Raw genomic sequence first — 22,681 nt, forward strand, 5'->3', positions numbered from 1 at the left:
TAGTTGTGTAATAAACAGAGTGAGGCAACAGTGATGCATCGTATGGCGTATGACTGATGACTAAGTGTAACTCAGGGATTGGAGCAACAATAAAGAGCAACACTGAATGACGTTAGGTTGTTGATGTAACAGTGAATCATCCACTCAAGCATCTCTGACCTTCACACTGTAGGATCACTGCAAAAAGCAAACAAAAAAACCCTACCAATTATGTTCTTCCAGGTTAATTCCAATGAATATTTTTCGGTCTTTATATGGACCCTATGATAGACTGATAGGACAGGCACCAGTTCACCCTAATGAGTACAAGCACTATAGAAAATGGATGGATGAATGCTTTAGCCACCTTTTTTTTTTTTTTTAAATGCAAATGAAGCAATAACACATTTGGGCACTAGGGGAGGCTCGGAGCACACCAGTACTCATGATGCCATGCCATTGTTTTTTTCCCCTCCTTTTTTACCATATTAAATCAATCAAAGGTAATAACTTGACGTCAAATATAAGCTTCAAAATCATTTTGAAAGCACACGCTAGCTGCATTGTTTCCAAGGATACGAAAGAACACCTACATTTGTCATCGACTGCAGTAATTGTGCCATGTGATTATTGTGCCATAACAGTGCCGTGTGAAACTACAATTTCACTTAATTCTATCTATCTATCTATCTATCTATCTATCTATCTATCTATCTATCTATCTATCTATCTATCTATCTATCTATCTATCCATCCATCCATCCATCCATTCAGGTAAGGAAAACAAAAACAGATTCTCTTTCGCAAGAGCTGGCTGCAGAGTAAACAAGGTAAAATGCAAGCCAATAAAAAAAAAACATAGACATAAAAAACAAAACACATACACAAAAACATATAATTATAATAATAATAATAATAACAATATCCTTCACATTGGAACAATATCCTTCACATTGGCACAATGCATCTACAGGAGGTGTACTTTAATTCTCTCTTGCACATGCCGTTTGAAGTTTAGGAGGTAGTAGATTTAAAAAAAAATGTTTTCATTTTGAGATATAAATGAGAAAATTATTATTTATTGACTACAAATGATGTATTTATGTTTGTTCATCCATCTATGCCAGCAACATAGTTACAGGCAGAACAATTAAATGTTCTTCCGCTCGATGGCAAAAGGTAAAATTAATCCGTGTATCTGCCTGCTACCATTCATACATCTTTGGGTTCAACTAAACAGTCCCATATATTACACTAAATAAATATTTTTTGGAGTAAATTGAGACAATATCATGGGGGACCTATGTTCAAGACCCCGACCGGACCATCCGCCAACATCCCCCGGACTCACGGCTGCGGTGTCCTTGAGCAAGACACTGATACCCCGAAATGCTCCCCGGGCGCTTAAGCTGCCCCCTGCTCCAGTGTGTTCCACTAACACGTGTATGCGTTCACTGTGATGGGTTAAATGCAGAGAACAAATTTCGTGTGCATGCATGCATGTTCATGACAATAAAAGATTATTCTTCTTCTTCTTTTTCGGGGGTGATTTTTCAAAAGTACGTGTGCCTAATTGGCTCCAAAAAATGACCAGCCTGGACGCCTATCATTTCCATCTTCATTGACCGCTGAGGCTTTAAAGAACATTATTTGCAATTTGCAACTGTTGGGGGAGCCCTGGGGCAACATAAACGTTCGGTACACCTACACGATCCTCCAATCATCCATCCATCCATCTTCTACACCACTTGTCCTTCCCAATTGCAGGAATCAGAAACACTTGATGTTTAAATGACGAGTGAATATGCAATAAAGGGCAAAGGCAGAGTCAGATTGGTTCTGAAAGAAAGTTTAGTTATTATTTAAGGCACACCTTTATAGATACAGTAGAAGAAAGACACAGTGACAACTAAGGGACAACAAAACCTCCATTTTGAGATTCACAGGTCTGTTCCCTTTGTCTGATATACATGTGTTTAAAGCATACATTTGATTTTGCGAACCCTTTTTTTTTTTTTTTCAATGTATTCGCCGACTGCTTCAAACCATTCCACAGTGTTGTACTGTTAAAGACAGGAAACAACGTGTCCAAACACTGTGCCCACTTTTTTCTTTTTGGGTGGAAAAGTGCTAGAAGAAGAGTTTAAACATATAAAGACTGAGCACAGTGTAACATCAAAGAATTAATAAGCTGTTAGAAGTTATTATTAATGAAAGCCAGCATTTATTTATTTATTACGAATAAATTCTTTGCATGAGTACCCAAAATAACAGTGCTTTTCACTGCCCGCCATCATCTATGCATGGATATCTTTCCAGAGGTTATGTGGTATTTTCTTCAGCAAATATAGATACAAAATCAAACCAAACAAATGCAAATGTATATTCAGTAAATGTAGCACATTGGTAACTGCTTGTACACCTCACAAAGACATTTAATAAGAAGAAACGATTTGACAGATCAGAGTTCAGTGCATCGCAGACTGAGCTTAACCCTCTTCGATAAAGGATTTGCCTTTGTGAATAAATGCTACAGTGGATAAATATACATGTGCAAAGCAAAGCTCAAGTTTGAAATATTTTCAGATAATTTTGTAGAAGACTGTCGACTTCAAGCACACTGTAAAGAAGAAATCGTATTGTGAACCGAATAGTGCAATTGTAATGCTTGTGATGGCTTCACAAGTGCTAATAAGTATTCAAGAACATACTGTACAGTATGTACCGAGCAAACAGGTCTGCGGATGATGCAGTCAACATGGGACTGCACTTCATTCTAGATCACCTCGACAGTGCAGGGACCTACGCGAGGATCCTGTTCGTGGACTTCAGCTCAGCGTTCAACACCATCATCCCTGAACTCCTTTCCTCCAAGCTTCTCCAGCTCAGCGTCTCGCCTGCCATCTGCCAGTGGATTTACAGCTTCCTGACGGGCACGACACAGCAGGTGAGGCTGGGAGAGACCACCTCATCCACACACAGCATCAGCACTTCTTCCGCAATTGATATATGGAAAATCCTCTTGGACCCTCCACATCCTGGTCACTAGCTCTTCCAGCTCCTTACCTCAGCTAGGCGCTACCGATCAATGCAAACTAGAACTAGCAGAGATTCCAACAGCTTCTTCCCTCTTGCAATCAACTTCTTATACAGCTAACCGACAATTCCATTGCAACATGCTGCCAAATATTTTGTCTTGAGTTTGTTGTCACATTTCTGTCGGGCCAATTATATATTACTCTCGCCACGGTGCACTATTTGCATATCTGTTGTTGACCAATACTGGCCACTCATGCCAGAGTAGCATTTGCCCCATTTGCACACTGACTGAGGAGTATCTGCAACATTTGCACAATCGACATTGTCCCAGATTATCGCGCTACTCGTCACTTTAAACTGCATACACTCCTTGAAGTCTCGGCGCCTTTTGCACAATGGTCATTGCACCGGACTATTGCGAGATTAGTCATTCGAACTGCTCTAAGTGCTGGCGGACTCTGAATCTTTTTGCACAAATGTAAAAAAAAATAAAAAAAAATAATAATAATAAATTGTACTGGCATTACCAGATAGCTTGCAACCCTTTATTGCTCAGTGACTGTTTTTCTCAATGTCAATGTCTTTATGTCTCAAAAGTGTTCTCTGTCAATTGACTGTCTGTTGTCATACTAGAGCAGCTCCAACTACCGGAGACAAATTCTTGGTGTGTTTTTTGGACATACTTGGCAAATAAAGATGATTCTGATTCTAATTCTGGTGTGCAGCTATGATCAGCTGAGGCATTCATACAAAGAAATCAGTTGCGGGAATTGTTCCTTCCTTATTATGGAAAAATGACTTTACTGTAATTGTTTAGGAGTTTCTGGAAACCTTTGCTGTTTTTGTGCTCAGACCCAAGTCCTGCCTGATATAAAAGTATTATTTTGGTGCCAAGGGACTATGTTGAAGTGAGTGGAGGTGCTTCATGTAGTCAGGACATAGCCCTGTGTAATAAAAAAAAAGTGCTTTGCCGCAATCTTGTGGCATATATACTTGGCAAGTAGCGCAGGAACACTGCAGTTGGGTCTCTGGACTGCCTGCACACCCATTAAGAGTGAAATTAAATCAGTAAACTTTTTTACTATTTACCTAGTTCTAAATGTGTTTATGAATAAACATTTCTGCATTGCTATGTAACAGCGGGGCTAATTTACATAATAACTGCAGTAACCCTACATTTCATGATCAGGTAGGCTGGGCAAAGTTCCAGAGCCACCTTCAAGCAACTGCCAGACTACACTGTCTGAAGCAGTACTTCAAAGCAAAAATGTAAGCAGAGCTGCATTCTGTAAAGTGGCACATACTTGATTGCGCAGTAAAGTTATCGACGCGGAAGTGGTGGTGGGGTGTTTGTTGACATGTCCCGGCACCACATACACCTAGTGTAGTTTACGAAGTGATGCCTCCACGCATAAAAACGCTTTTGGCTTTTTGTCTCCACACGCTGTGTTCCGCTCCTGATTTTTTATTCTGAATCTGAACTCGCCATTGGCTCAGCAGGATGTTGGGAGGGGACTGCCGTCGCTCACTTAAACACACGAATGTGCGAATTTCAGCAAACCAGAAATAAGCGGTGTGAAGTGTCTCCACATCTTGATCCTTGGTATATTTTGACAAAAGGATGTGCCCTGCGATTGGCTGGCAACCAGTTCAGGGTGTACCGCGCCTCCTGCCTGATGATAGCTGGGATAGGCTCCAGCACGCCCGCGACCCTAGTGAGGAGAAGGGGCTCAGAAAATGGATGAATGGATGGATATCACAGACAGACCATTTTAAAATGTGGTACAAAAAAAAAAAAAGCATAATCATCTCCTTTAAGATGAAAGTGTGTAGACCCGGGTCTACACGCTTTCAAAGAAAGAGGTCACAAACGACCAACGAGGACAAATAAGATACCTTCAGCATACTAGACAGGACACATTTTTGTTTCCATTGTGAAAAGTTGGAAAAGGTGCCAAAAGATCCCATCCATACCACTTTTTTGGCACTTCTGTCGGGGTACCAAAAGGGCAGAGCGAGCACACTATAGTCTGGTTGATTGGTGGAAGATAAACTGTTCTTTCTGGGCAGTAACACATTTTTTTTTAAAGAAGACAAAATGCTGCATATCCTTCATCGCTCTACTTTGTTTGTCACACTGCTACAATATGATAATTCACTATTTACACAGCTAGTGCCTCGACACATTTGTGGTGAAAAGCCAAAGTGTTTTAAAATGACCAGTAAGAACAACCGCCGCTACATTTAACATGGTTAGATATTGAAAATCAATAGTATGCTTGCTCTGACAGTTAAGTTTCAAGAAGATGCTTAAACATTTTGTGAGGAGGACAAAAGCGGAACATGTACACATTCAACCATTATAACCTCAGCTATCTCGTGTCCTTCAAAATCAAAAGAGTTTGTGCTCCAGACCAGTGATTCCCAACCTATGTGCTGCGGCAATTTCACTTAATTGGTCTGAAAATATTTATTTACTACGAATAAAGCATCTTTGTTCATCTATCTATGCCAGCCACATATAGTGACAGGCAAAACAATTAAATGCTCTTCCACTTCATAGCAGAAGGGACAATTATGTGTATCCATGTTGCCAATCATACAACAGAATGATAGCTTTGTCTTCAACTAAACAGGCTCAGATTTCAGACTAAGTATTTTGGTGAGTAAATTGAGACCAGATCATCATTACTTCAGGAAATAGATTTTGTTTGGTGGTGTTCCGTGAGATTTCTCTCATGTAAAATATGCGTCTTGGTTCAATACAGGTTGGGAAAAACTGCTTCAGACAAGTAGAGCAGTAGTACAAACCTTCAAATCAAAACCATGTCCACTAGCTTAAAGGTGGACTACCATTCCTGACCAAAGTCCTGATACCACCGTCCACCTCAAGTTGAATTAAAACTTGATCTAGACAAAATGTTCAGCAGCATATTTAGACTGCGACCACATTTGCTCCATAGGCGTGACAGTCTCGTGTAAAGGAGTAGGAAGTGCCTTACTGTACATATAAAGTTCTTCAAGGTGAGACAAAAAAGAAGCCAAAAATCCTGCCACAATGTCCATTAAGAGTCAGTTTTGTATTTGTCGAGTCTTTGCAATGTTTGTTGAGGCAACATAGCAGCCCACTAACGTCAGTGTGCTTGCGCTGGGGAGGACACTATACAGTAGGAGCTGATCCACACGCAGTGGTGAGAGATAAGCGAGTCAAGATGGGTTGGAGGTTGGGGGAGAACTCAAGTCCGGTTGTCCTATCCTGACAAAAAAGCGACCGGTTCCACATTGTTGTTCCGACCGTCCTCTATTGCTTTGTTCTTGTTGCTTGTGGACAGTTCAGCTGAGTCTAAATCCGACTCTGCTTTCCTTGATCTGTTCAACAAAAATCATGTCAAGTTTGAAAAGTAGCTGATGATGTCATGACAACAAGACTACATATACATACATCGGATAGATCACCTCTAGGGAGGAGTCATAGTTGTAGTTTAATGGTACATTCGCTGCCTTTAAGACAATGGTCCATATTCAAGTAAGAAAGGGCAAAAGTCAAGAGGTTTTGATCACAAACTTTGTTGCTTCATTTGTTAGGTAGCAATTTCCGCAAAATCTACAAAACTGATTATCATGAAACTTTGTGAAGGGTTGGCCATTACATTTAGGTACAAATCCAGAGAAAAATTCAGATAAAGGAATTTATTTGATCTTAACCTGAAGTAGCTTCCTAAACAGATGAGGATGATTTTCTCACTATTACAATTTTGTGTTGTTAAAAACACACTGAAAGAGTTGCCCCAATTCCACAATCAAAAATAGTATTGACATGGCTTTACTGCGCGTCATCTTCCGTGAACCATGACGATGTTGGCAGCCAACTAATTTACGGAATGACAAACACGACTTTTTAGCATTTGTTAGAGGGATTTGATGTCTCTTTTTGCCTTTTATAAGTTACGATGGAAGCATTTAGTTCTTTCCAGAATCAAAAAAATGACAGTCACAGTTTAAGTAGTGGACAAGGAACATAATAATGAATAAAAAAAAAATCACTTTTATTAAAGCATCTTTTTTTTTTTTTTATACCCTTCTTACCCATTATTTTTTTCTATTACTTAAAAACTCCAATTATGGGCGCTGTCTTACTTTTCTCTGTTGAAGATAATAAAGTCTCTCTGGACGTTATCCAAACGTTGCTGCAACTGACCATTCTGGAGAAAAGACAAACACATTAATGAGTAAACGATAGATTTTCCATCAATATTATCTAGTCTACAACCAGAAAAACATGGTCATGGATGACCACAAGGCATCCCAATGGGTATCCTCCAATTGTTTGACACCATTTGTACCACAAAACGCACAGTAACTTTCTGCCCCTTGATTATCAGAGGACTCTCATGCTCTACTGTTACCACCACCTCCTGCTACATATCTGGTCCACTTCATCACGAGAAAACATTCTGCTCTGCCCTCAAACTCCTGGAGAGCCGAGACAAGCGTGCAGGTGCTTCATTATTATGTCAAGGGGAGATCACGGCGCCACTGCATTTCAAGCAGAATTTACAGATTACATGCAAGTGACTTTGAGAACTAACTTATTGGTTTAGTATCAAAGTTGAGCATTTCAACTGTAAAAAAAAAAAAAAAAGGTTTGGGTGGTTAACAAAATAACCGATTTGTACTCTTTGGCTGCAGTGCTTGAAGGGTGGAGCGAAGAGACACTTAAGTCGAGTGACTGATCAATTCAGGAAAAACATGAAGTACACTACAAGGCCGCCACCAGCACAGGCACTGTTGATTCGAGTTGCTGTCTAAAGAAGTATTTTCAACTATACAACAAGGTGACCCATTTACTGTACTTATGATTGATTAATTAATTGATTAGGAGGAGCATGTTTATCCCTCTGGCTACTTCCACCTGGCCACCCTCTTGCTCGATGATGATCGAACCCCGAGCTGTGGGGTGCCCACATCGGGTGAAAAGCGGCTGACTCCCTGCTCACTGCTGTCAGTCAGAGTCCAGCAGAAAGGCTTTGAGCAGGTGCCCTCACAGTGGGGAAACGGTCAGAGCCATCTGCGAAGTTAGTGCCAAGTAAAAGGGAAATTGTTTTTAAGTAAGTAAAACAAATGAGCAGAACAAGAACATTTCTGGTTAAATGTTAAGTAACTAGGGGGGCTGGAACCAGGTTAGTCTTACTAGTGATAACCAGACACCATCAATGTTACCTCACGCTGGGTAAAATCTTATAATTACAGGTTTGACACAATTTGTAAGTTAGAGTACCCAACTATCCATTCACACTCTCATATCAGAGATTACTTTTCCACATCACACTGAAGACTTGAGTTTAGTGACGCCAGGAAGCAAGAAGCTGTTACTGTAAATGCAAGCAATTGTGCTGCAATTCTGCCAATAGCGTCTCTCTATGGACCGCATGAAAACAAGGCAAAGTACATCAATTGCCCTCCTTGTCAAATACCTAGTGTGCTTATTTAACAGGCTTCAGGCAAGACATGAAACTCAACAGCAAGAGCACGAGAGCCCGGTGGGGTTTTAACAAACATTCAGCATACATTTTCTAAAACCCTACTGGGAACATTGGGTTGTATTATGTTGCGATTGGCTGGCAACCAGTCCAGGGTGTACCCCCCACCTCTTTCTCAAAGTCAGCTGGGATCGGTTCCAGCTTAGCCTTGATCCAAATAAGCCATAGAAAATCAAGCAAAGACAAAGATAGGCGCTTTTAAACTCAGACAAGCACAACTGTGCTAGGGCAAGGGGTCTAGCTTGGCTTGTTAGGATTTTGCAGAAACTACACAACCAATTTGTTGCTGTTTTTTTTTAAAAGGGACATGTACAGTATCAATGTAGTAAATCAATAATTTTCAGACAAATTAAGTGAAATAAAACAATTTCCCACAGTACACCTGAAGATCTCTCACGGCACACTGGTTCGCAATCATGAATCTACACACACTGAGTGACCTCACAACCATCCAGTGGTTCTGTTACTGACATCAATTTTGTTCAATAATGCATCGATAGTGATTGAAAAGCCTACTAATGACTGTAGAGTCACAACGTGCAGGAAAGTGGGACTTAAAGAGAAACCCAAGCCACACAGGGAGGAGTAATATGTGTCAACTGAGTTAATGGAATCACAAATGATGACGCAATAGCTCATTATCTCCATTTCCGGAAAATACCGCCCAACATTTTGCCACAGGACAGTGCACATGTAGTAAATCCGGTGATGTCCATCCTATACTAGCCAAAAGGGTACACCTTTAACTGGGAAGTAATATGCATTTATGACACTTCAGTCCCACCAAATGATGTATAGCTAATTTCAGCATCATTCCTCGAGATCCACACCAGCTGCTATAATGACCTTGTACTTGAAGGTTACTCCCTCTTCCGCTTGACCTACTCCTATTTGGCTCAAGTAAAGCGTACTGTCTTGATACAGTAAATCTTTCCAGGACACGCCAACCTCTTAATCAATTTTGAGACACCGCAAACTACAAAGAAAAAAATATTAAATCATCATGTGTCCTTATTGCTCTTATATTTTGTGGAGTACTCGAGATGACCAACGAAGAGGACCACGGTGAGAACCATTATCCTCAAATGGAAAAGACATGGAAAAGCAGTGAACCTTCCCAGGAGTGGACGGCCTACAAAAATGACCACAAGAGCACAGCGACGACTCATCCAGGAAGTCACAGAGGAACCCAGGACAACATTGAAAAAATTTCAGGCTGAGGGATGCCTTGCCTCAGTTAAGGTCAGAGTTCATGACTCAACAATAAGGAAGAGACTGGGCAAAAAAATTATATGGCAGAGTTCCATAGCAAAAATGCACTGCTGACCAAAAAGAACGTAGAGGTACGTCTTTAAAAAAAAAACCCAAAAAAACATGAATGATTCGCAAGATTTGTGGGAGAATATTCTATGGATTGACGAGACGAAAGTTTAACTTTTTGCAAGGTGTGTGTCTCGTTACATCTGGTATAAATGTAACACAGCATTTAAGAAGAAGAACATCAGACCAACAGTCAAACATGGTGGTGGTAGTGTGATGGTCTGGAGTTCCTTTGCATATTCAGGACCTGGACGGCTTGTTGTAATTCATGGAACCACAAATTCTGCTCTTTAACAGACAATCTTGAAGGAGAATGTTCGACCATAAATTTGTGACGTCAAGCTGAAGCGCATTTCGGTTCTGCAGCATCACAACAAACACACCGGCAAGTTAACTTCTGAATGGCTTAAAAAAAGTTTGGAGTGGCCTGGTCCAACGGTCAGGATCCAATTAAAATGCTGTGGCATGATCTTAAAAGGATTGTTGATGCTCAAAAACCCTCCATTGTTGGTGAATTCAAACAATTCAGCAAGGAAGCGTGGGCAAAAATATCACCACAGAAATGTGAAATACTCATTCCCAGTTCTACAAAATGCTTAAAAACTGTTGCTTCCACGGGTGGTCCAAATAGTTATTAGGTTTAGGGGGCCATTACTTTTTGTCTTTGAATACTTTTTTTTTCTTCCTGAATGACTAAAATTACCATTTAAAAACTACATTGTGTGTTTACTTGGGTTATCTTTGTCTGATATTTACATTTGTTTGATGATTTTAAACATTAAAATGGAAACTATGCAAACAAAAAATACTTATTTGAGAAGGGGGCAATACCTTTTCACGGCACTGTAGATATGACACTAAAAGCTAGTCTGGGCAAGATGTCAGCAGATATCATGTTTGTGGATGGCACAAATCCCAAAATAACAAGGATGCCTGCAGATGGTGCTGCATAAGGTTGCACACAATGCCATACAATTATAATAAGGGATCTGGTACATTTCTGTACTACTTTTGCTTGCTCTTAATTGATTTTACCTCCAATTTTCAAAATGTTTTCTTCTTTATGCTTCTATTGCCATAGAATTCGTGTGATGAATGCTCTGCCATCAGCAAATAACAAAAACACCCATTTAATTACTGTAAAAGACAGTCAACAGCTCATTGTTCAAACTGCTAGATCGAACATTGGGGAGTGCTCTGCTGGGAGAGAGCCCGGCGGGGACATTTCTCAGTGTCCTTGACAGGTTCTGACATGCCAGCACGATGGCCGATCAAACTATGAATACAGCTTCCATTAAATGTCCTGTTTTCTCATTTCACGCTTCAGACAACAAGGGAGTGTGTATGAGTGCGGTAAATGAGTCAAAATGTCTGCAATCTCTCAAAGAGTTTCAATCGAGCTAATTCGTTGCTACATTATGAGGTCGGTAGTAGGCGGGCAGGCGGAGGCAGAGAGATAACAGCACACTAAAGAGTGGGGGGGGGGGAATGGATGAAAAAGAGGTCACATGCGGTGAAAGGGAGTGACAGTGACATGCAGACAGCATTGCAGAGAGTCTCGGGACAAGGAAGGAGAGAGAAAGCAGCAAATGGAGGGAGGAAATAAATATGCAAAAAGAATACAGAGATGCTCCCGGGGTAAAGAGAAGGAAGCAGTTGGAGATGAGCATGAGGCTAGCTGGATGTCTTCATTTAATATTGATCTGCTATGCTCCAGTTATCATGCTCAAAAATCTATTCCTTACACACACACACATAAACGCACACATATCACTTTGAATTTTCTTCATAGCTTTCTCACATTCGTGCATCCATCACAAGCGGCCCCTAAGGATAAGGTCAAGCTTTGCACCTTGCACAGTATGGAGAAAAGGAGAGTTTTCCTTCTTCTGCGTTCCACAAAGTCACTACAATACCTTTTATTCAGGGTACATGGTACGCTTACATTGACAGGTGAGTAATTCAATTTTCTTTTTTTTTTTTTTTTTTTTGCCTTTGAGCACTAGGTCATGGATGTCCAAACTTTGTCCACTGAGGGCCAAAAATCTGAGGAGGGGCGCTATTTCACCTTGTACTTATGAAACATGCTAAAACAAATTCAAAATGCTGGATGTCAACACATGCTAAGAAAGACTAAAGATTTAAATTTCAGCTAGTGTTATTGGTGACAAAATAAAACATTATTAGTACTAGTGTGGTATCTAAAACATTTTTATAAGAAGCATGATATATTGCAACATTTAGCTTAAACATTTTAAATACAAAATAGCGCTATCTTCTAATGTTATTATAATTTTTTTGTTTACAATTTGAAATAAAAAAAATCCATCCATTTTCTGAACCGCTTATCCTCACAAGGGTCGCTGGCGTGCTGGAGCCTATCCCAGCTATCTTCGGGCAGGAAGCGGGGTACACCCTGAACTGGTCGCCAGCCAATCGCAGGGTACATATAAACAAACAACCATTCGCACTCACATTCACACCTATGGGCCATTTAGAGTCTCCAATTAATGCATGTTTTTGGGATGTGGGAGGAAACCAGAGTGCCCGGAGAAAACCCACGCAGGCACAGGGAGAACATGCAAACTCCACCCATGCGGGGCTGGGATTTGAACCCCGCTCCTCAGAACTGTGAGGCAGACGCTCTAACCAGTCGCCCACCGTGCCGCTTAAAAAAAAATCATGTGACTAATTTTCATTAAAAAATAATTTAAAACAAAAGTGTGATATCTTGTAACATTCAAATATTGTTACATATTTTATTTATTTATTTTTAAATAAAAAAAAGAATGCCATCTAAATTTTAAGTATTTGTCTTGTAACATACTTGGCCAATAAAGTTGATTGTGATTCTGATGTACATATGTGAAATAATGGGAAACCTCAGAATCAAGTTATGTCTTTTGTTTTTTTCTTTTTCTCTTGCTTTTGGTGGCTTTTTACAATACTTACTGTGTTAAAAAAGAAGGAGTCACGTAAACAACGATTAGAAAGAAGAAGAGGAGAAGACTGTACATGTTAAGTAACATTAAGGGGGAGAAAATTAAGAAGACGTGTGAAAAGTTGAAAATACATTTTTACATTAACTTTTTTGAAAAATTGTATAACCGTTATTAATGTTAATTCCTTACAATGACAGCAGTATCACCAAATGCATTATTTTTAGCTCCGACAAGAAAGACTACAATCAAATCGAACCTTTAAAATATTACAAAATATTGACTTGTTTCAGCTGCTCCAGCATAACCTTGATCTCCGGGCCATCTCAAAACTGTTCACCTCTATTTATCCTTCATGTCTTCTGTATTTAATAATATTTTACCTTAATGTCAAATCCTGCAGTAGAGACGGGAAAAAAGTTAATTTCAGGTTAATCTGTCTCCCTGTATATCCGTGCCAGATAAATTGGATTACAAATTGAATAATGATGGTTGTCTTAGAGTGATTTTTTTCTATTGTGAATTTTTGAAAATTTCAACTGCGATTGGCTGGCAACCATTTCAGGGTGTACCCTGCCTCCTGCCCGATGACAGCTGGGATAGGCTCCAGCACACCCGTGACCCTAGTGAGGACAAGCGGCTCAGAAAATGGATGGATGGATGAAAATTTCAAAACTCAATACATTGTGTATAACATTTTATGCAGGATTACTTTGGTATTAAACATTCATTTACTTTAAGTTAGTGTGTTAAATAAGGTGTGTAAAAAAGGTGAACTACAATGAGAAAGTAATGTAATATTTAATATTTGAAAAAGTTATAAAGTATACTATATAAATTAAGTTATACTGTATCTTAAAAAGACAAGTAGAACAAGGCCATCAAAAGAACTTGCTTGCTATTTTTCTTTACATTTTAAAAATATTTTTATGTGTGTTTTATACTTTTCAACAAGTCACTTTGACATGAATATGATTCATGGCTATTGTGTGCAATCCAACTAAAGCAGTAATACCATTTTGTCTAATGTCATGTAATTGTAACAATATCAAAGGTAAGCTCATTGTTTGCACTTCATGTTTGAGTTGTTGTAGACAATAAAGCAAGTACCTTAATTTCTCGTGTATAATGCCCACCCATGTATAATACGTATCCCCAAACTTGGATACGAAAAAATTCGAAATTCTGGAAAAGCCGTCTACCTATGTATAGTGCATTTTTACAATGCATGATTTTGCTTCTCCCCATATGAACAAAACATAAAGTATTAAAGAATTATTCTGAAGTTAAGCACTTTATTTGAACACGCAATACTTTTTTATTTACTAAAATTAACAGGCCTACTTTTATTTAGTAAATGAGAAAACACACAGTTGTGCTCGTATGTTTGATTACCCAGGCAGAATTTGTAAGAAGAGTACAATTCTTGAAATAAAACATGAAGGGCCAAGCGAAAAACATAAAATTTTATTTTAATGGGATTCAAATTAAACAGTTAAGCATTTCAGAAAAGCATTATTTTTGAACAAAACATAACAATAAAGAAATTAATGATGGTTGTTGTTCAGTCATCAGTCATATTAAAAAAAAAATATTTCACAAATTCTGCCAGTGTATGTAAACTTATGAAGACAACTGTACATATGTACAGTCATACGTACCTGTCATATTGGAATGAAAGTGTAGGCTACAACTTTGTATAACCTCTAGGTGACAGTGGCATATTAGAATGAAAGTGGACACCTTTCTCATAACCTCTAGATGACGGCATACATTGATAAAATGTGAAACGTTTTTTTTTCCATTTTATCCCTATACCTATGTGTAATGCGCTCTATTGACTTTTGACAATTTCTGGGGGGAAAAAAATGTGCATTATACACAAGAAATTACGGTATTTTCATGTTGCTCTTGTATTACAATAGAACTAGGCTATATATATATATATATATATATATATATATATATATATATATATATATCTCAATATAAAACCAAGACTTTTTTTTTTAACTACACTCAGCATGTTGAAGAGGAACTCTCCATTTCTTGTGACATTTTAAAGTGTCCCCAAGCTTTTCAGTACTTTCAACTGATAAGATGTGAGAAACTAAAAAAAAAAATAATGAACTAAACTTTTTTACAAGAGTGGTTAACTAAGCATTGATCAAAACACAGCAAAAGATGAAACTATAAATCACTCATATTGCCACTTTAATTTCCTTCACTTACAGTGTGTAATGTGTGTAGACGTGCGAGTGCACCAGCCGCATTGTACTTGACTGGACCATCAAATTAACCTTTCTGTTCTCGTCTGTTTTGTATAAACACCCAGAGGAGTACAGCTGATTTATGTGTGTGAAAAACTGTGAGGAAAATTGAAAATGAGCAAGGGGATCACGTTATTTGCCTTGGAAAGTCAGGCAGCGGGCAAGCAGACCATTTGTTGTGACGATGAGTGAGTCCTTAAACGTGTCCTTGACATTCTATTACGAATTTAAAGATGGCAAACCAAACTTCTTCAGGGCAATGACCATGAAGTAAAAAAATGGTCCGAACAAATGCAGTCTTTGGATATCCCTTGTGATTATTTGTTTGTAATTATCATTCGTCCATCCATCCATTTTCTGAGCCGCTTCTCACTAGGGTCGCGGGCGTGCTGGAGCCTATTCCAGCTATCATCGGGCAGGAGGCGGGGTACACCCTGAACTGGTTGCCAGCCAATCGCAGGGCACATAGAAACAAACAACCATTCACACTCACAGTCATGCCTACGGGTAATTTAGAGTCTCCAATTAATGCATGTTTTTGGGATGTGGGAGGAAACCGGAGTGCCCGGAGAAAACCCACACAGGCATGGGGAGAACATGCAAACTCCACGCAGGCGGGGCCGGGGATTGAACCCCGGTCCTCAGAACTGTGCGGCAGATGCGCTAACCAGTCGTCCACCGTGCCGCCGTAATTATTATTATTTATTATATTATTATTATTATTTGGTATTACCTGTGGTGACCCGTCGGAACCCTGGTCCCTGGTCTTTCTGGCGAGCCTTTTTTTCTTTTTGTGAAGAGGCTTGGACTCCAAAATCATTTCTTCCAGCTCAAATGTAGGATCACAGTTTAGTCGCCGTTTCTGCAAAAAGTCAGATATAAGAGTTTTATAAGACAAGATGACCATTAAATAGTGATTAAATGTGAAGTTAAATATTGCATGAAATTAAATGTTATCTTTTAGTTTTTGTCAGTGTGTGTTTTGATGATGCAAACATGCTAAAGTGGAGTTACAGAAGAAATAGCCATATTAAAACAAGGGTCTAACATGCCGTAATCCCCCCTCTCAAGCGACAGCGAGTTAAGTTTGGATAAACGCCAAAACCTTTCAAACATTTTCAAGCTTTTATATATTTATTTACAATAATTTTGTACCGTACTCTGTGTTTTTAGGCCACAAAAATAGTACTTCTATTTAACACACAATCGGCTTTAACGGATGACCCCTCCCCCTATTAGTCCGTTAAATCAAGGTTCCACTGGAATGTACTGTATTTTAGACATGGGTTTGGCCTGAGCACAAAAACACTAAAAGGTGAGTTTTTCGCGGATAAAGCCAGGTAGGTTCACAAAAAAATATCCAGGAATATGCGGGAGGAACACTATACAGGAAGTCCTCGAGTTATGACGCAAAAAAAAACAAAAACCTTACAATGCCAAATAAAGCAGATTTAACAGATAGTAGCGCTCACGACAATTGCTGCCACCTACAGGACTTGAGTGGATCAGCAACATCTGGCACATCAAAACTTTTCTAGTCAAATGAGTCAGCCAGACACATTTCTGACTATTATTATTCTGATTAGTTTCTGTTACTAGTATATATACTTATAATTTCTTTGTACTCTGTTTTAAAGTGTCAACACAGTGTGAGACCATCATCAGAGATTAGGACACCATTAAATCTTTTTCTGCCACCGAATAGAAAATATTGTTGTCTATATCACAGGATTTATGATTGTATTTTATGTTCCCTTTAGCCATTGACTACAATGTTATTTATGGAGCAATGGCTCATTGAAGAGAGTGTCATATCTCCAATATGGAACAAATTATTCTCAGGACAGAGTCAAAAAGGTTCTGTTATGCCCAGATTGAGCATTTTTTCCCCAAGTGTCACGCTATGTCAGTTGAATTGTCATGCTCACATTGGGTATAAAGCCCGGAGGAATCTGTTTATTGAGCACAATGTCCCAGCTGACGTCCGACATGTAGTCCAGATCCTGCAGCTCCGCCAGACAGGAAATGCGCTTCTGGACGTCAATGCACAGCAACTGAAGGGGACAAAAACATCCAATTTAGGTGGGAAAAAAAAAAAAAAAAAAGACAATGTCTGCAGGGGAGACCCACTGAGACATGAGCTGTCTGAGAATGTGGATATAGCTGCAAGATGCTGTGGGGGGGTGGGGGGGGGGTGATAAGTGACGGTGGGAGCGGCCAAAGGAGACTCAAAGACAACAGCACCCACAAAGAAAGCAAACGGTGATTGAGCAGAGTTCTGCAGGTTGTGAAGTGTGAAGGATAATGGCAAAATATATTGTGCGTGGAACTTTCCCCTTACGTTGTCTTTACATCAGCTTCGCGCACACGCAAACACGCACACACGCACACACACATTCAGTCTCACACGTACTCATATACGCGGTGGGATTGCCAATGAGGTGCAAGAAGTCGGCGCACGGAGCAATGCAACAGTTAGACTGCAGTGGATGGCTGCCAAGAATAAGCCCGCAGACACACGTTCAAGTGTAACGGCTGACGAGGACTTGCGAGAGGCTTCATTGAAACACAAGGAATGGACTCCAGACACTTCATTAAAAGAACTTCATGCCCCTTTATACCTATAGGTTATTATCTGCCGAGCACAGGTAGGTGATAATTTGTGAGAGCGTAGGTCAGGTTAATTGTGGAAACACAGGGGCTGTTCCTATGATATTGTTTTTAACTGAAAATAGCTGGTCTTGTTTGGGCTGTATGTTTACATGATAATGATATTCTTGAGCCTAAAGCATGTCTAAAAGTAGAAGCGTTTTGAAATGAACATTAGCATGAATATAATTTTTTTTATGCAAACCAATAACCAAAGCAACAATGGCAACCCACGTGGCACAACTTGTGAGCATGCCCGCATGATTTTCAAATGGAAAAAATAAATCCCAAAATGGCGGCCAAATCACGCATGTGCATTAAAGGGGGACATTACCTTTTTAATTTCTTGTATAAATATAGTTGGGTCTCTGGAGTGGCTTCCCAAACATCAAGCAATTTCAAACTTCTCTTATAACATTCCTCTAAATAAACTAATTATGTATTATACAGTAATATGGGTGCATATGGCCTCAAAAAAAAAAAATGCTTCAATATAACAGACAATCAGCTATATCGGACGACCCCCCGTCCGTTCTATCGAGGGTCCACTGTATAGGTGAATGTGAATAGTTAACTGTGATTATGTTATGGATATTGTTGTATAGAAAGCAACCAATTGTGCATGCAAATGTGTCAGTTTAATGAAATGTGTGGATTTCTGTGGCGTGCCAATCAGTTACATTGAGTCTGGTATACCTTTCTCAGAAGAGACTTCATCTCTGAGGACCACACTGCTGGGAAGCTGAGGTGCACCTTGTGGAAGGTGTGAAGGATCTCATTGGCTGGGGTGCTGGACCTCATCACATACGGCCTCTGAAAGCCGGCGAGGAGACGGGAGAACATCTTACAAATGCTTGTGTTCAACTGTCCGCGGGAGTTTCTTTGATAAAGTAGGTGTCTTAAAAGCAATCAGCCGCTTTCTGTCCCCCCCCCCTCATGTTTCTCCCTCTGGTTCTGTTCATTTTCTGTCTCCATGAGGACAAATGATATAACATAGAAAGGGACTAAACAACTCTTTACAAAACAGCAAGAAGGAATTGGCTTGCTTATTTTTTTATTTTTTATTTGCTGAGTTCTCTCTGGTTGGTTGGCCACTTGTGAGAGCACACGCGTTTGTTACATTGAAAGCGCTGGCTCGGGAGCGAAGAGGTCAGCGGAGAGCATCACTTGTGACGTAGATAAGCTCGAAAAAGTTGAATGACCTGATTTCAGGCCCCTCGGCAGAAAAACATTTGGAAGTCAGGAATGCGTGGACAATTTTAATTCATATTTCACGTTTACTGAGGCACCAAAGAGCCAATATTAAATACAACCCCAATTCCAATGAAGTTGGGACATTGTGTTAAACATAAATAAAAACAGAATATAATGATTTGCAAATCATGTTCGACCTATATTTAATTGAATATACTACAGATACATCCATCCATCCATTTTCTGAGCTGCTTCTCCTCACTAGGGTCGTGGGCGTGCTGGAGCCTATCCCAGCTGTCATCGGGCAGGAGGCGGGGTACACCCTGAACTGGTTGCCAGCCAATCGCAGGGTACATAGAAACAAACAACCATTCGCACTCACAGTCATGCCTACGGGCAATTTAGAGTCTCCAATAAATGCATGTTTTTGGGATGTGGGAGGAACTACAGATACAAGATATTTAATTTCCAAACTGATAAACTTTATTGTTTTTAGAAAATAATCATTAACTTATAATTTTATGGCTGCAACACGTTCCAAAAAAGCTGGGACAGGGTCATGTTTACCACTGTGTTACATCACCTTTTCTTTTAACAACATTCAATAAACGTTTGGGAACTGAGGACACTAATTGTTAAAGGTTTGAAGGTGGAATTCTTTCCCATTCTTGCTTGAGGTACAGCTTCAGCTGTTCAACAGTCCGAGGTCTCCGTTGTCGTATTTTACGCTTCCTAATGCGCCACACATTTTCAATGGGAGACAGGTCTGGACTGCAGGCAGGCCAGTCTAGTACCCACACTCTTTTACAACGAAGCCACGCTGTTGTAACACGTGCAGAATGTGGTTTGGCATTGTCTTCTTGAAATAAGCAGGGGCGTCCATGAAAAAGACGTTGCTTGGATGGCAGCATATGTTTCTCCAAAACCTGTATGCACCTTTCAGCATTAATAGTGTTTTCACAGATGTGTAAGTTACCCATGCCATTGGCACTAACACAGCCCCATACCATCACAGATGCTGGCTTTTGAACTTTGCGTCCATAACAGTCCGGATGGTTCTTTTCCTCTTTGGCCCGGATAACACGACGTCCACAATTTCCAAAAACAATTTGAAATGTGGACTCGTCGGACCACAGAACACTTTTCATCAGTCCATCTTAGATGAGCTCGGGCCCGGAGAAGTCGGCGGCGTTTCTGGGTGTTGTTGATAAATGGCTTTTGCTTTGCACAGTAGAGTTTCAAGTTGCACTTACGGATGTAGCGCCAAACTGTATTTACTGACATTGGTTTTCTGAAGTGTTCCTGAGCCCATGTGGTGATATCCTTTACAGATTGATGTCGGTTTTTGATGCAGTGCCACCTGAGGGATCGAAGGTCACGGGTATTCAATGTTGGTTTTCGGCTTTGCCGCTTACATGCAGTGATTTCTCCAGATTCTCTGAACCTTTTGATGATACTATGGACCGTTGATGATGAAATCCCTAAATTCCTTCCAATTGTACATTGAGGAACATTGTCCTTAAACTGTTCGACTATTTTCTCACGCACTTGTTTACAAAGAGGTGAATCTGGCCCTATCTTTGCTTGTGAATGACTGAGCAATTCAGGGAAGCTCCTTTTATACCCAATCATGGCACTCACCTGTTCCCAATTAGCCTGTTCACCTGTGGGATGTTCCAAACAGGTGTTTGATGAGCATTCCTCAACTTTCTCAGTATTTTTTGCCACCTGTCCCAGCTTTTTTGGAATGTGTTGCAGCCATAAAATTATAAGTTAATGATTATTTGCTAAAAACAATAAAGTGTATCAGTTTGGAAATTAAATATCTTGTATCTGTAGTTCCTCCCACATCCCAAAAACATGCATTAATTGGAGACTCTAAATTGCCCGTAGGCATGACTGTGAGTGCGAATGGTTGTTTGTTTCTATGTACCCTGCGATTGGCTGGCAACCAGTTCAGGGTCTACCCCGCCTCCTGCCCGATGACAGCTGGGATAGGCTCCAGCACGCCCGCGACCCTAGTGAGGAGAAGCAGCTCAGAAAATGGATGGATGGATGTATCTGTAGTGTATTCAATTAAATATAGGTTGAACATGATTTGCAAATTATTGTATTCTGTTTAACGTCCCACCTTCATTGGAATTGGGGTTGTACTTGAAAAAGTTGGTTTGACACCTTTAATGTCTATCAGTGTCTCGCCCTGTAGGTGGCGGTAATTGTGCCTCGAGTATGATCAACGTGGAAGACTGAGGATGTTGCTTAGAAAACTTGCAGCCGAGAAGATTGAGTGAAAGGATTCTGCACCATGTTTATTTCCATGACATTTTTAATTTAAGTCCTTCAGATGAGACCAGCAAAAGGAAAAATCTAACCCCCATTTGAGGAAATCAATTTCAATTACATGGCTCTCAAAATAATCTTTGAATATATTTCCACATGCTCTCACACCCATCTGTCTCACGGCGTGACTAAAATGTTCAAGCATATTCACCAGTAAGGTCAGCGTAAATGGAAAATTCAATTACAGCTTTATTCCCTTCTGTTTTATGGGGACTGGCGTCTGGCCTGGCTCACTCACACAGGCTTCCATATTTATTGTTCAGTGCGATAATAAATGGCGTGGGGCCTAGCCGGAGTGCGCGGTGATGATGTTGAGATAGCAATGCTTTGTTTGTTACCTGCCCTCTGAGCAGCTCGTAAGCTGTGATGCCCAGTGACCACCAATCCACTGAGAAAGAATAACCAGGATGGGAGCCTTCAAAGATCTGAAATAGCTCTGGAGCTGCAATGGTAAGACAGACCAAAGTACAAAATACAGATTAGTTAGAAAAAGTGGGCAGTTGTGTCATTGGTTTACCGTTAAAGACTGGTTGAACAAGCAGCAGCCTTTAAATCCATTGACACAACAGCGTAACCCCGCCAAATCAAAGTTGATCTTTTGTAACCCTGGTATATTGCAGGTTTTTAAACAATTATTACCACGTTGTGTGACAACATGCCGGGCAGCACTGAGATTGACTGGAAGACATACAGCATTATAGAAGAAGAAGAGCAAGAAGAGCCAGAGAACGTCCTAAACTAAACTCTAGTAATATACTTTGTTTCCACAAAACAGAGATAAAATATGCCTGTGAGTATTATTGTATGCTATTTTTGTACGTGTGTTGCTTCTGTGTGTGTGTTAAAGAAGTTGATTAAAGGTTTTTAATTATCTTAACAATGCTAATTTCTGTTAGCCCGTATATAGCGTTTTGCTGGCAGAGGTTCTTTAATATAGCTGTTTAAATATACATTTGTATGATGTTTAATTCTCTTTCTTTTATGTGTATGTTTTACACTAAACTTTAACTGGGAGTGACAAATGACTTGAAGCAAGCATGCCTCGCCTCTTATTTGGAAAACTGTGTGAGCGAGAGTCTTCGTTGTACAAGTCTAATTTTTTAACAGGTGTGAATAACATGTTTGAAATGTGTTTTAAAAGGTTTTAAGTGGATTTTGAAACTATTTAAGATGTTGTATGACCTCTCAAAATGACAGATTTTCACCTATCCTGGGTGGGTCTGGAACATATTGCCCACAATAAACGGGGGTTCAATGTATGTATTGTATATTTTCTAACCCATGTATGGTTTGGTCCCTGCAATAGATGTCGCTTTGAGGTCCTCTTTCACAATGGCGGCAATGTTGAAGTCTGTTAGATGGACGTGACCTGTTGAACAAAGAGATTTTATGTAATATCCTGTATGTTTAC

The 22,681-nt window shown here is 39.9% G+C and overlaps 1 protein-coding gene across 8 annotated transcripts in view; it reads right to left on the bottom strand.

The window, feature by feature from the left end:
• Nucleotides 1–862: 862 nt before the first annotated feature.
• Nucleotides 863–22,681, bottom strand: part of stk32a (serine/threonine kinase 32A) — a 67,993-nt gene continuing 46,174 nt past the window's right edge. For 7 of the 8 annotated variants that reach the window (XM_061702157.1, XM_061702156.1, XM_061702155.1 and 4 more), the window contains 7 exons: nucleotides 22,550–22,639; nucleotides 21,609–21,712; nucleotides 18,433–18,549; nucleotides 17,016–17,141; nucleotides 15,821–15,949; nucleotides 7,156–7,220; nucleotides 2,817–6,387 (listed from right to left, as the gene is read on the bottom strand). In XM_061702157.1, the coding sequence (XP_061558141.1) occupies nucleotides 6,270–6,387; nucleotides 7,156–7,220; nucleotides 15,821–15,949; nucleotides 17,016–17,141; nucleotides 18,433–18,549; nucleotides 21,609–21,712; nucleotides 22,550–22,639 (749 nt within the window). In that variant the 3' untranslated portion in view covers nucleotides 2,817–6,269. Of the gene's footprint in view, nucleotides 6,388–7,155; nucleotides 7,221–15,820; nucleotides 15,950–17,015; nucleotides 17,142–18,432; nucleotides 18,550–21,608; nucleotides 21,713–22,549; nucleotides 22,640–22,681 lie in introns of all 8 variants that reach the window. The other variant, XM_061702159.1, reaches the window with a different exon arrangement.

This window comes from Phycodurus eques, chromosome 17, assembly GCF_024500275.1.
Source record: "Phycodurus eques isolate BA_2022a chromosome 17, UOR_Pequ_1.1, whole genome shotgun sequence".
Lineage (NCBI taxonomy): Eukaryota > Metazoa > Chordata > Actinopteri > Syngnathiformes > Syngnathidae > Phycodurus > Phycodurus eques.